This window comes from Phalacrocorax aristotelis, chromosome 2, assembly GCF_949628215.1.
Source record: "Phalacrocorax aristotelis chromosome 2, bGulAri2.1, whole genome shotgun sequence".
In the NCBI taxonomy this organism is placed as follows: Eukaryota; Metazoa; Chordata; class Aves; order Suliformes; family Phalacrocoracidae; genus Phalacrocorax; species Phalacrocorax aristotelis.
This window is the reverse complement of record NC_134277.1, coordinates 167,385,481-167,397,736: the sequence shown is the minus strand read 5'-3', so window position 1 is coordinate 167,397,736 and position 12,256 is coordinate 167,385,481. Positions and strand designations below refer to the sequence as shown.

General features: G+C 60.3%; 3 protein-coding genes and 1 pseudogene across 3 annotated transcripts; 1 reads left to right on the top strand and 3 right to left on the bottom strand.

Moving 5' to 3' along the window:
* The window catches only part of LOC142053822 (feather keratin 1-like), a 104,421-nt pseudogene that overhangs the window by 65,340 nt on the left and 26,825 nt on the right, over positions 1–12,256 (top strand).
* Positions 3,543–3,851, bottom strand: LOC142054020 (feather keratin-like). Its single transcript, XM_075086216.1, has one exon. The coding sequence runs from the start codon at positions 3,849–3,851 to the stop codon at positions 3,543–3,545; it is 309 nt and encodes a 102-aa protein (XP_074942317.1).
* Positions 7,672–7,980, bottom strand: LOC142054019 (feather keratin-like). The gene has a single exon (XM_075086215.1). The coding sequence runs from the start codon at positions 7,978–7,980 to the stop codon at positions 7,672–7,674; it is 309 nt and encodes a 102-aa protein (XP_074942316.1).
* On the bottom strand, positions 11,810–12,118 carry LOC142054018 (feather keratin-like). Its single transcript, XM_075086214.1, has one exon. The coding sequence runs from the start codon at positions 12,116–12,118 to the stop codon at positions 11,810–11,812; it is 309 nt and encodes a 102-aa protein (XP_074942315.1).

The following is a 12,256-nucleotide window of genomic DNA, read 5'->3' as shown; positions in this document are numbered from 1 at the left end:
GGGAGAGGCGTGCTGGGCCGGCTTTTATACTGGTCGCCGAGTGCCCGAGGTGGTAAGAAAGCCTTGGCACATGATGGCATTTTGCAGCTAGCGGCTGTTGCATGCCACAGTCATGCAGGTCATGACGTGGGGGCGTGTTTTCCTTCTGCAATTTTGCACTTTCATGTCCTCTTCTTGAGGACGTGTGCCCTTGGCCCTGGCGGCAGCTTTTAAGTGAGACTATTAGAGGCCAAAGGCTTGGTTTGATGGCGCATGTCAGGGCAGGCAGCATACGCGACCAAAGCGTTGGAGAGGTGGGGTGTCGTCAGTGAGGTCATGCCATGGCACTCATGTGGTGTGGTTTGCCTGTGCATTGTGAAGCGGGGGCCCCCTTTCCTCGCAGCCGTGGAAGGCTGGTCTCTTCTTTGAGGCGTGCCAGGCATGAGGCGCTGCCCCTTCCATGGCACTTGGTCCCTGCTGGCCTGGCTGCCAGGTGACTGAGGCTGTCTTTAGGCCTGGCCTAAAGCCACAGCTGGGTGTGCTCTGCACGTGTCTTGGTGCCCCTCTTGCTTGTGAGGTTGTAGGTGGGAGAAAGGAGGCTGCCTGTTTGTGGTTGTGGCCCCTCGGTGCCGTCCGTGGGGGTGTGAGTGGGAGCAGGCAGAGGAGGGCGGCTTGCGGGAGCAGGATGTTGCCTTGGCAGCCCACGTCCAGAGTTGGCAAGCCCTGTGGTGGGGCGAGCCCTGCCACCCTCCCCAAGGGCTTGTGTGGCCCCTCTGTAGCGCTTCCCTTAGCTGGGGCTGGTCCGTTTGATGCAGCCTGGTCTCTGGCGTGACTCTTGTGCTTGCTCTGGGGAGCCTCGCAAGGGCAAGTGAGTTTGTGGAGAGCCCGGGAGTGTGGAGAGAGGCAGAGGGTGAGCTGGAGCGGCCGGCAGGTGAGCCTGGTGACGCAGGGCCTTTGGGATCTGCCTTTGGGGTGAGGCCACTTCTCTGCACAGTGTTTGATGGGCAGAAAGAGGATTTGGAGACTGCAGCAGGCACTGGAGGCAAGCATGCTGTACGTGGGTGCAGAGTCAAGGCCCGGGAGGTGGTGGCTACACGCCGAAGAGTTGAGGTCTGGCAAGGCCTGCCCCATTGAGCCGAGGTGAGTGTTTAGCAGGCTCTTTGTCAGGTGAGCAGTGCCTCTTGCTGAGGATGATGAAGGAGTGCCGTGCGTCTGGAGGTAAGCAAGTGTGTGGGACCTGAGGCCTTGTAGCTGCGACTGCTGAGGGAGCTGTCTCATGTCCTCGGGAGGCCACTCTCCATGACCTTGTGAAGGTCATGGTGCCTGGGGGCGTTTTGTGATGGCTGGAAGAGAGCTGCCAGCCCTTCTATCGTGAAGAAGACCCGGAGGGACGATCTGGGTAAGAAGAGGTTGCCTAGGCTGACCTAGTTTCCAAGAAAGGGGGATGGAGGAAATGGTCCTGGAGAGCACTGCCAAGCCCAGCAAGGACAAGCAGGCGATGGAGAGTCATCGGCGTGGATTTACGAAGGGGAAGTCGTGCTTGACTGACCTCCGTGTTTTCTCCGTTGAGGTGACTAGCTTTGTGGATGATGAGAGAGTCGTGGCTGGTGTTTACCTTGACCTTTCAGTGAAGCCTGTGACACTTTCTCCCGTTGCACGCTCCTAGACAAGCGGAGAAATGCCGGCTTGTGTAAGTGGAGGGAGACCACAGGATGCGCAAGGGGTTGAAGGGCTGGTCCCAGAGGCTTGTGGTGAGCGGCCCAAAGTGCAGACGGAGGCAAGTCTCAGGTGGTGTAGCCCAGGACTCGGGTGCGTGAGGCCAACCCTGTCCAAGAGCCTCATCGATGAGGTGGGCCCAGGGACGGAGCGCCCCCTCGGCAAGTTGGTAAATGATGCAAAATCTGGAGGAGCGGCTGCAGCACCGGATGGTTTGACAGTATTGCCAGGGAGCTGGAGAGGCTGGAGAACGGGGCAGAGAGGAATCTCCGGAAGGTCAAGAGGGGGAAGTGCCAAGTCCTGCGTCTGGGGACGAGGAGAGGCTGGGGGCCGAGGAGCTGGAAAGCAGCTTTGCTGAGCACGACTTTGTGGTGCTGGCAGAGGAAAAGCTGACTGCGAAGCAGCAATGCAGCCTTGTGGCACAAGAGGCCAGGAGTCCCCCGGGGTGGTGTTGGGAAGAGCATTGCCAGCAGGTCGGTGAAAGTGATCTTGCTCTCTCTTCAGCACTGGTGAGGCCCCGTGGGGAGTCGTGTCTCCAGTGGAGGGCTTTCCAGCGGAAGAAAGACATGGCCTTAGAGGAGCGAGTCGAGTGCAAGGCCACCAAGAGGCTGAAGGGCCTGGAGCATCCTTCCTGTGAGGAGAAGCTGAGAGAGCTGGGAGGTTTTTCAGCCAGAAAGCAAGGCCGTGCAGGGGAGATGTCTTCAATGTGTCTGAATCCCAGATGGGAGAACTGCATTCCCCCTCCTCGGGAACGAGGCCAGGGGACTCAGCCGCTTCTCATGGGTGCCCACGGCCAGGGCAAGGGCAAATGGAGAAAGGGGAAAAGACGTGCCATTTCCTTGGAAGAGAAGGCAAGCCTTTTTCCGTGTGAGGGTGGGGAAGCAGTGGAGCCGCTTGCGCAGAGAGGTGTGGCAGTCCCCGTCCTTGGGGATCCTGTAAACCTGACTGCACACGGTCGTGGACAGCACGCTCGAGCTGACTCTGCTCACGTTGAGAGCTGCATGATGTCCAGAGGTTCCTTGCGCACTCAGGGATTCTGTTGGCTGTGCTTCTGGTTGCTGTGATGGCCAGAGAGGCTTGTGGGGGAAGGGAGATGGCAAAGTGCATGCTGCCCTGGGGAGCTGCTGTCAGAGGCATGGGTAGAATGCATTGGAACGTTCAAAGCTATGTTTAGGCAAGTGAAGGGCTTGTATGGTGGGGTGGAAGCCCCCGCTGTGCTGCTCTGTTGTGGTGGCGGTGGCGGTGTTGCTGGGGCCACACTTGTTAAGCAAAGTCTCGTAGCCCTTTTCCACCCACCCCGCTGGCCTCTTGAGCCCTGGCTTTGTACTGGGTGAGGTCGGAGGAACCTTGGGAGAAGGAGGAAAGAGGAGACCTCACAGGCTGGGATGCAGGAGAACTTTATTGATGGACAAAAGAGAGCAAAAAGGCAGGAGTACCAAGTGGAAGGGAAGCGGTCTGAGGTGCAAGTCTAGCGACCATCAGCTGAGGTGCCGTGTGCGAGAGAGGACCTTGCCAGAGCAGCAAGAACTTCCTGCCGCACAGTGGGAGCGGTACGCCGGAGGTCCCCGGTGGTCTATGGCTTGTGAGAAAGTGATTGGAGCGGGCAGTACTGGAGATAGCAGAAGGGGCGATGCAAGGAAGGAAGTGGGAGAGGAGGAGGAGATGCGTGGGCCATGTGTCCAGGCAGGCTGGGTTGGCCCCTTCCCTGCTTCCTTGCTTGGTGCCTTGAGAGGAGGAGCCGTGGAGGGCAGGTCCACATGGCAGCAAGAGCCCGGAGGTGCGTCCTCAGTCCATGCCCTGGCTTGCAGGGTGCGTGCTGTTGGTATCAGGGGTGGTGGGCAGGGCCCTTAGCAGGGGTAGCAGCCCCTTATGCCGCCGTAGCAGCCCAGGCCTCCAAAGCCATAGCCGTAGCCGAAGCGGCCGGAAGAGACGGGCACTCCCTGGGAGCCAAGGACGTTGCCCACGGCAGCCGATGAGGAGGAGCCGACGGCGGTGCTCTGGGGGAAGGAGCTGAGGATGGGTCCTGGCAGGGTGACCAGCACGGCGGGAGGCTGGATGACGACGCGGGACTCCTCGCACTGCCTGACACAGGGCTCGTTGCAGCTGTTAGCCAGCGGGGTGGGTCCGCAGGGGCGGCAGAGGTCGTAGCAGGCCATGTGTGTGGGCTGGAGGGTCCCTGGAAGAGAGGGTGTTGAGAAAGCGTAGGGGCGTGGGGGTGCGAGGGGTGGTGTTGCAGGAGGGCGAGTGAGCATGGAGGTGTGTTGTGTGTCTGTGGGGAGCGTGGCGGTGAGGAGGCGTCAGGGCTGCTGAGTTGGGGGCACAGCGTGCTGGAAGAGCCGGGCCAGGTGGGGCAGGGGAAGAAGGGGAAGAAGGGGAAGGAGGGGAAGGAGGGGAAGGGGGTTCAGGCTCACCTTGTTGACGTTGGCGGAGAAGGCACGAGGAGAAGTGTGTGAGGGAGAGACGTGCTGGGCCGGCTTTTATACTGGTCGCCGAGTGTCCATGGTTGTAAGAAAGCCTTGGCACATGACGGCATTTTGCAGCAAGCGGCTGTTGCATGCCACAGTCATGCAGGTCATGAGGTGGGGCGTGTTTTCCTTCTGCAATTGTGCACTTTCATGTCCTCTTCTTGAGGAGGTATGCCCTTGGCCCTGGCGGCAGCTTTTAAGTGAGACTATTAGAGGCCAAAGGCTTGGTTTGATGGCGCGTGTCAGGGCAGGCAGCATACGCGACCAAAGCGTTGGAGAGGTGGGGTGTCGTCAGTGAGGTCATGCCATGGCACTCATGTGGTGTGGTTTGCCTGTGCATTGTGAAGCGGGGGCCCCCTTTCCTCGCAGCCGTGGAAGGCTGGTCTCTTCTTTGAGGCGTGCCAGGCATGAGGCGCTGCCCCTTCCATGGCACTTGGTCCCTGCTGGCCTGGCTGCCAGGTGACTGAGGCTGTCTTTAGGCCTGGCCTAAAGCCACAGCTGGGTGTGCTCTGCACGTGTCTTGGTGCCCCTCTTGCTTGTGAGGTTGTAGGTGGGAGAAAGGAGGCTGCCTGTTTGTGGTTGTGGCCCCTCGGTGCCGTCCGTGGGGGTGTGAGTGGGAGCAGGCAGAGGAGGGCGGCTTGCGGGAGCAGGATGTTGCCCTGGCAGCCCACGTCCAGAGCTGGCAAGCCCTGTGGTGGGCGGAGCCCTGCCACCCTCCCCAAAGGCTTGTGTTGGCCCCTCCGTAGCGCTTCCCTTAGCTGGGCCTGGTCTGTTTGATGAAGCCTGGTCTCTGGCGTGACTCCGTGCTTGCTCTGGGGAGCCTCACAAGGGCAAGTGAGTTTGTGGAGAGCCCGGGAGTGTGGAGAGAGGCAGAGGGTGAGCTGGAGCGGCCGGCAGGTGAGCCTGGTGACGCAGGGCCTTTGGGATCTGCCTTTGGGGTGAGGCCACTTCCCTGCACAGTGTTTGATGGGCAGAAAGAGGATTTGGAGACTGCAGCAGGCACTGGAGGCAAGCATGCTGTACGTGGGTGCAGAGTCAAGGCCCGGGAGGTGGTGGCTACACGCCGAAGAGTTGAGGTCTGGCAAGGCCTGCCCCATTGAGCCGAGGTGAGTGTTTAGCAGGCTCTTTGTCAGGTGAGCAGTGCCTCTTGCTGAGGATGATGAAGGAGTGCCGTGCATGTGGGACCTGAGGCCTTGTAGCTGCGACTGCTGAGGGAGCTGTCTCATGTCCTCGGGAGGCCACTCTCCATGACCTTGTGAAGGTCATGGTGCCTGGGGGCGTTTTGTGATGGCTGGAAGCGAGCTGCCAGCCCTTCTATCGTGAAGAAGACCCGGAGGGACGATCTGGGTAAGAAGAGGTTGCCTAGGCTGACCTAGTTTCCAAGAAAGGGGGATGGAGGAAATGGTCCTGGAGAGCACTGCCAAGCCCAGCAAGGACAAGCAGGCGATGGAGAGTCATCGGCGTGGATTTACGAAGGGGAAGTCGTGCTTGACTGACCTCCGTGTTTTCTCCGTTGAGGTGACTAGCTTTGTGGATGATGAGAGAGTCGTGGCTGGTGTTTACCTTGACCTTTCAGTGAAGCCTGTGACACTTTCTCCCGTTGCACGCTCCTAGACAAGCGGAGAAATGCCGGCTTGTGTAAGTGGAGGGAGACCACAGGATGCGCAAGGGGTTGAAGGGCTGGTCCCAGAGGCTTGTGGTGAGCGGCCCAAAGTGCAGACGGAGGCAAGTCTCAGGTGGTGTAGCCCAGGACTCGGGTGCGTGAGGCCAACCCTGTCCAAGAGCCTCATCGATGAGGTGGGCCCAGGGACGGAGCGCCCCCTCGGCAAGTTGGTAAATGATGCAAAATCTGGAGGAGCGGCTGCAGCACCGGATGGTTTGACAGTATTGCCAGGGAGCTGGAGAGGCTGGAGAACGGGGCAGAGAGGAATCTCCGGAAGGTCAAGAGGGGGAAGTGCCAAGTCCTGCGTCTGGGGACGAGGAGAGGCTGGGGGCCGAGGAGCTGGAAAGCAGCTTTGCTGAGCACGACTTTGTGGTGCTGGCAGAGGAAAAGCTGACTGCGAAGCAGCAATGCAGCCTTGTGGCACAAGAGGCCAGGAGTCCCCCGGGGTGGTGTTGGGAAGAGCATTGCCAGCAGGTCGGTGAAAGTGATCTTGCTCTCTCTTCAGCACTGGTGAGGCCCCGTGGGGAGTCGTGTCTCCAGTGGAGGGCTTTCCAGCGGAAGAAAGACATGGCCTTAGAGGAGCGAGTCGAGTGCAAGGCCACCAAGAGGCTGAAGGGCCTGGAGCATCCTTCCTGTGAGGAGAAGCTGAGAGAGCTGGGAGGTTTTTCAGCCAGAAAGCAAGGCCGTGCAGGGGAGATGTCTTCAATGTGTCTGAATCCCAGATGGGAGGACTGCATTCCCCCTCCTCGGGAACGAGGCCAGGGGACTCAGCCGCTTCTCATGGGTGCCCACGGCCAGGGCAAGGGCAAATGGAGAAAGGGGAAAAGACGTGCCATTTCCTTGGAAGAGAAGGCAAGCCTTTTTCCGTGTGAGGGTGGGGAAGCAGTGGAGCCGCTTGCGCAGAGAGGTGTGGCAGTCCCCGTCCTTGGGGATCCTGTAAACCTGACTGCACACGGTCGTGGACAGCACGCTCGAGCTGACTCTGCTCACGTTGAGAGCTGCATGATGTCCAGAGGTTCCTTGCGCACTCAGGGATTCTGTTGGCTGTGCTTCTGGTTGCTGTGATGGCCAGAGAGGCTTGTGGGGGAAGGGAGATGGCAAAGTGCATGCTGCCCTGGGGAGCTGCTGTCAGAGGCATGGGTAGAATGCATTGGAACGTTCAAAGCTATGTTTAGGCAAGTGAAGGGCTTGTATGGTGGGGTGGAAGCCCCCGCTGTGCTGCTCTGTTGTGGTGGCGGTGGCGGTGTTGCTGGGGCCACACTTGTTAAGCAAAGTCTCGTAGCCCTTTTCCACCCACCCCGCTGGCCTCTTGAGCCCTGGCTTTGTACTGGGTAAGGTCGGAGGAACCTTGGGAGAAGGAGGGAAGAGGAGACCTCACAGGCTGGGATGCAGGTGAACTTTATTGATGGACAAAAGAGAGCAAAAAGGCAGGAGTACCAAGTGGAAGGGAAGCGGTCTGAGGTGCAAGTCTAGCGACCATCAGCCGAGGTGCCGTGTGCGAGAGAGGACCTTGCCAGAGCAGCAAGAACTTCCTGCTGCACAGTGGGAGCGGTACGCCGGAGGTCCCCGGTGGTCTATGGCTTGTGAGAAAGTGATTGCAGCGGGCAGTACTGGAGACAGTAGAAGGGGCGATGCAAAGAAGGAAGTGGGAGAGGAGGAGGAGGTGCGTGGGCCATGTGTCCAGGCAGGCTGGGTTGGCCCCTTCCCTGCTTCCTTGCTTGGTGCCTTGAGAGGAGGAGCTGTGGAGGGCAGGTCCACATGGCAGCAAGAGCCCGGAGGTGCGTCCTCAGTCCATGCCCTGGCTTGCAGGGTGCGTGCTGTTGGTATCAGGGGTGGTGGGCAGGGCCCTTAGCAGGGGTAGCAGCCCCTTATGCCGCCGTAGCAGCCCAGGCCTCCAAAGCCATAGCCGTAGCCGAAGCGGCCGGAAGAGACGGGCACTCCCTGGGAGCCGAGGACGTTGCCCACGGCAGCCGATGAGGAGGAGCCGACGGCGGTGCTCTGGGGGAAGGAGCTGAGGATGGGTCCTGGCAGGGTGACCAGCACGGCGGGAGGCTGGATGACGACGCGGGACTCCTCGCACTGCCTGACACAGGGCTCGTTGCAGCTGTTAGCCAGCGGGGTGGGTCCGCAGGGGCGGCAGAGGTCGTAGCAGGCCATGTGTGTGGGCTGGAGGGTCCCTGGAAGAGAGGGTGTTGAGAAAGCGTAGGGGCGTGGGGGTGCGAGGGGTGGTGTTGCAGGAGGGCGAGTGAGCATGGAGGTATGTTGTGTGGCTGTGGGGAGCGTGGCGGTGAGGAGGCGTCAGGGCTGCTGAGTTGGGGGCAGAGCATGCTGGAAGAGCTGGGCCAGGTGGGGCAGGGGAAGAAGGGGAAGAAGGGGAAGGAGGGGAAGGGGGTTCAGGCTCACCTTGTTGACGTTGGCGGAGAAGGCACGAGGAGAAGTGTGTGAGGGAGAGAGGTGCTGGGCCGGCTTTTATACTGGTTGCCAAGTGCCCGAGGTGTAAGAAAGCCTTTGCACATGACAGCGTTATGCAGCAAGCGGCTGTTGCATGCCACAGTCATGCAGGTCATGAGGTGGGGGCGTGTTTTCCTTCTGCAATTGTGCACTTTCATGTCCTCTTCTTGAGGATGTATGCCCTTGGCCCTGGCGGCAGCTTTTAAGTGAGACTATTAGAGGCCAAAGGCTTGGTTTGATGGCGCGTGTCAGGGCAGGCAGCATACGCGACCAAAGCGTTGGAGAGGTGGGGTGTCGTCAGTGAGGTCATGCCATGGCACTCATGTGGTGTGGTTTGCCTGTGCATTGTGAAGCGGGGGCCCCCTTTCCTCGCAGCCGTGGAAGGCTGGTCTCTTCTTTGAGGCGTGCCAGGCATGAGGCGCTGCCCCTTCCATGGCACTTGGTCCCTGCTGGCCTGGCTGCCAGGTGACTGAGGCTGTCTTTAGGCCTGGCCTAAAGCCACAGCTGGGTGTGCTCTGCACGTGTCTTGGTGCCCCTCTTGCTTGTGAGGTTGTAGGTGGGAGAAAGGAGGCTGCCTGTTTGTGGTTGTGGCCCCTCGGTGCCGTCCGTGGGGGTGTGAGTGGGAGCAGGCAGAGGAGGGCGGCTTGCGGGAGCAGGATGTTGCCTTGGCAGCCCACGTCCAGAGTTGGCAAGCCCTGTGGTGGGGCGAGCCCTGCCACCCTCCCCAAGGGCTTGTGTGGCCCCTCTGTAGCGCTTCCCTTAGCTGGGGCTGGTCCGTTTGATGCAGCCTGGTCTCTGGCGTGACTCTTGTGCTTGCTCTGGGGAGCCTCGCAAGGGCAAGTGAGTTTGTGGAGAGCCCGGGAGTGTGGAGAGAGGCAGAGGGTGAGCTGGAGCGGCCGGCAGGTGAGCCTGGTGACGCAGGGCCTTTGGGATCTGCCTTTGGGGTGAGGCCACTTCTCTGCACAGTGTTTGACGGGCAGAAAGAGGATTTGGAGACTGCAGCAGGCACTGGAGGCGAGCATGCTGTACGTGGGTGCAGAGTCAAGGCCCGGGAGGTGGTGGCTACACGCCGAAGAGTTGAGGTCTGGCAAGGCCTGCCCCATTGAGCCGAGGTGAGTGTTTAGCAGGCTCTTTGTCAGGTGAGCAGTGCCTCTTGCTGAGGATGATGAAGGAGTGCCGTGCGTCTGGAGGTAAGCAAGTGTGTGGGACCTGAGGCCTTGTAGCTGCGACTGCTGAGGGAGCTGTCTCATGTCCTCGGGAGGCCACTCTCCATGACCTTGTGAAGGTCATGGTGCCTGGGGGCGTTTTGTGATGGCTGGAAGAGAGCTGCCAGCCCTTCTATTGTGAAGAAGACCCGGAGGGACGATCTGGGTAAGAAGAGGTTGCCTAGGCTGACCTAGTTTCCAAGAAAGGGGGATGGAGGAAATGGTCCTGGAGAGCACTGCCAAGCCCAGCAAGGACAAGCAGGCGATGGAGAGTCATCGGCGTGGATTTACGAAGGGGAAGTCGTGCTTGACTGACCTCCGTGTTTTCTCCGTTGAGGTGACTAGCTTTGTGGATGATGAGAGAGTCGTGGCTGGTGTTTACCTTGACCTTTCAGTGAAGCCTTTGACACTTTCTCCCGTTGCACGCTCCTAGACAAGCGGAGAAATGCCGGCTTGTGTAAGTGGAGGGAGACCACAGGATGCGCAAGGGGTTGAAGGGCTGGTCCCAGAGGCTTGTGGCGAGCGGCCCAAAGTGCAGACGGAGGCAAGTCTCAGTTGGTGTAGCCCAGGACTCGGGTGCGTGAGGCCAACCCTGTCCAAGAGCCTCATCGATGAGGTGGGCCCGGGGACGGAGCGCCCCCTCGGCAAGTTGGCAAATGATGCAAAATCTGGAGGAGCGGCTGCGGCACCGGATGGTTTGACAGTATTGCCAGGGAGCTGGAGAGGCTGGAGAACGGGGCAGAGAGGAATCTCCGGAAGGTCAAGAGGGGGAAGTGCCAAGTCCTGCGTCTGGGGACGAGGAGAGGCTGGGGGCCGAGGAGCTGGAAAGCAGCTTTGCTGAGCACGACTTTGTGGTGCTGGCAGAGGAAAAGCTGACTGCGAAGCAGCAATGCAGCCTTGTGGCACAAGAGGCCAGGAGTCCCCCGGGGTGGCGTTGGGAAGAGCATTGCCAGCAGGTTGGTGAAAGTGATCTTGCTCTCTCTTCAGCACTGGTGAGGCCCCGTGGGGAGTCGTGTCTCCAGTGGAGGGCTTTCCAGCGGAAGAAAGACATGGCCTTAGAGGAGCGAGTCGAGTGCAAGGCCACCAAGAGGCTGAAGGGCCTGGAGCATCCTTCCTGTGAGGAGAAGCTGAGAGAGCTGGGAGGTTTTTCAGCCAGAAAGCAAGGCCGTGCAGCGGAGATGTCCTCAATGTGTCTAAATCCCAGATGGGAGGACTGCATTCCCCCTCCTCGGGAACGAGGCCAGGGGACTCAGCCTCTTCTCATGGGTGCCCACAGCCAGGGCAAGGGCAAATGGAGAAAGGGGAAAAGACGTGCCATTTCCTTGGAAGAGAAGGCAAGCCTTTTTCCGTGTGAGGGTGGGGAAGCAGTGGAGCCGCTTGCGCAGAGAGGCGTGGCAGTCCCCGTCCTTGGGGATCCTGTAAACCTGACTGCACACGGTCGTGGACAGCACGCTCGAGCTGACTCTGCTCACGTTGAGAGCTGCATGATGTCCAGAGGTTCCTTGCGCACTCAGGGATTCTGTTGGCTGTGCTTCTGGTTGCTGTGATGGCCAGAGAGGCTTGCGGGGGAAGGGAGATGGCAAAGTGCATGCTGCCCTGGGGAGCTGCTGTCAGAGGCATGGGTAGAATGCATTGGAACGTTCAAAGCTATGTTTAGGCAAGTGAAGGGCTTGTATGGTGGGGTGGAAGCCCCCGCTGTGCTGCTCTGTTGTGGTGGCGGTGGCGGTGTTGCTGGGGCCACACTTGTTAAGCAAAGTCTCGTAGCCCTTTTCCACCCACCCCGCTGGCCTCTTGAGCCCTGGCTTTGTACTGGGTGAGGTCGGAGGAACCTTGGGAGAAGGAGGGAAGAGGAGACCTCACAGGCTGGGATGCAGGTGAACTTTATTGATGGACAAAAGAGAGCAAAAAGGCAGGAGTACCAAGTGGAAGGGAAGCGGTCTGAGGTGCAAGTCTAGCGACCATCAGCCGAGGTGCCGTGTGCGAGAGAGGACCTTGCCAGAGCAGCAAGAACTTCCTGCTGCACAGTGGGAGCGGCACGCCGGAGGTCCCCGGTGGTCTATGGCTTGTGAGAAAGTGATTGCAGCGGGCAGTACTGGAGACAGTAGAAGGGGCGATGCAAAGAAGGAAGTGGGAGAGGAGGAGGAGGTGCGTGGGCCGTGTGTCCAGGCAGGCTGGGTTGGCCCCTTCCCTGCTTCCTTGCTTGGTGCCTTGAGAGGAGGAGCCGTGGAGGGCAGGTCCACATGGCAGCAAGAGCCCGGAGGTGCGTCCTCAGTCCATGCCCTGGCTTGCAGGGTGCGTGCTGTTGGTATCAGGGGTGGTGGGCAGGGCCCTTAGCAGGGGTAGCAGCCCCTTATGCCGCCGTAGCAGCCCAGGCCTCCAAAGCCATAGCCGTAGCCGAAGCGGCCGGAAGAGACGGGCACTCCCTGGCAGCCGAGGACGTTGCCCACGGCAGCTGATGAGGAGGAGCCGACGGCGGTGCTCTGGGGGAAGGAGCTGAGGATGGGTCCTGGCAGGGTGACCAGCACGGCGGGAGGCTGGATGACGACGCGGGACTCCTCGCACTGCCTGACACAGGGCTCGTTGCAGCTGTTAGCCAGCGGGGTGGGTCCGCAGGGGCGGCAGAGGTCGTAGCAGGCCATGTGTGTGGGCTGGAGGGTCCCTGGAAGAGAGGGTGTTGAGAAAGCGTAGGGGCGTGCGGGTGCGAGGGGTGGTGTTGCAGGAGGGCGAGTGAGCATGGAGGTATGTTGTGTGTCTGTGGGGAGCGTGGTGGTGAGGAG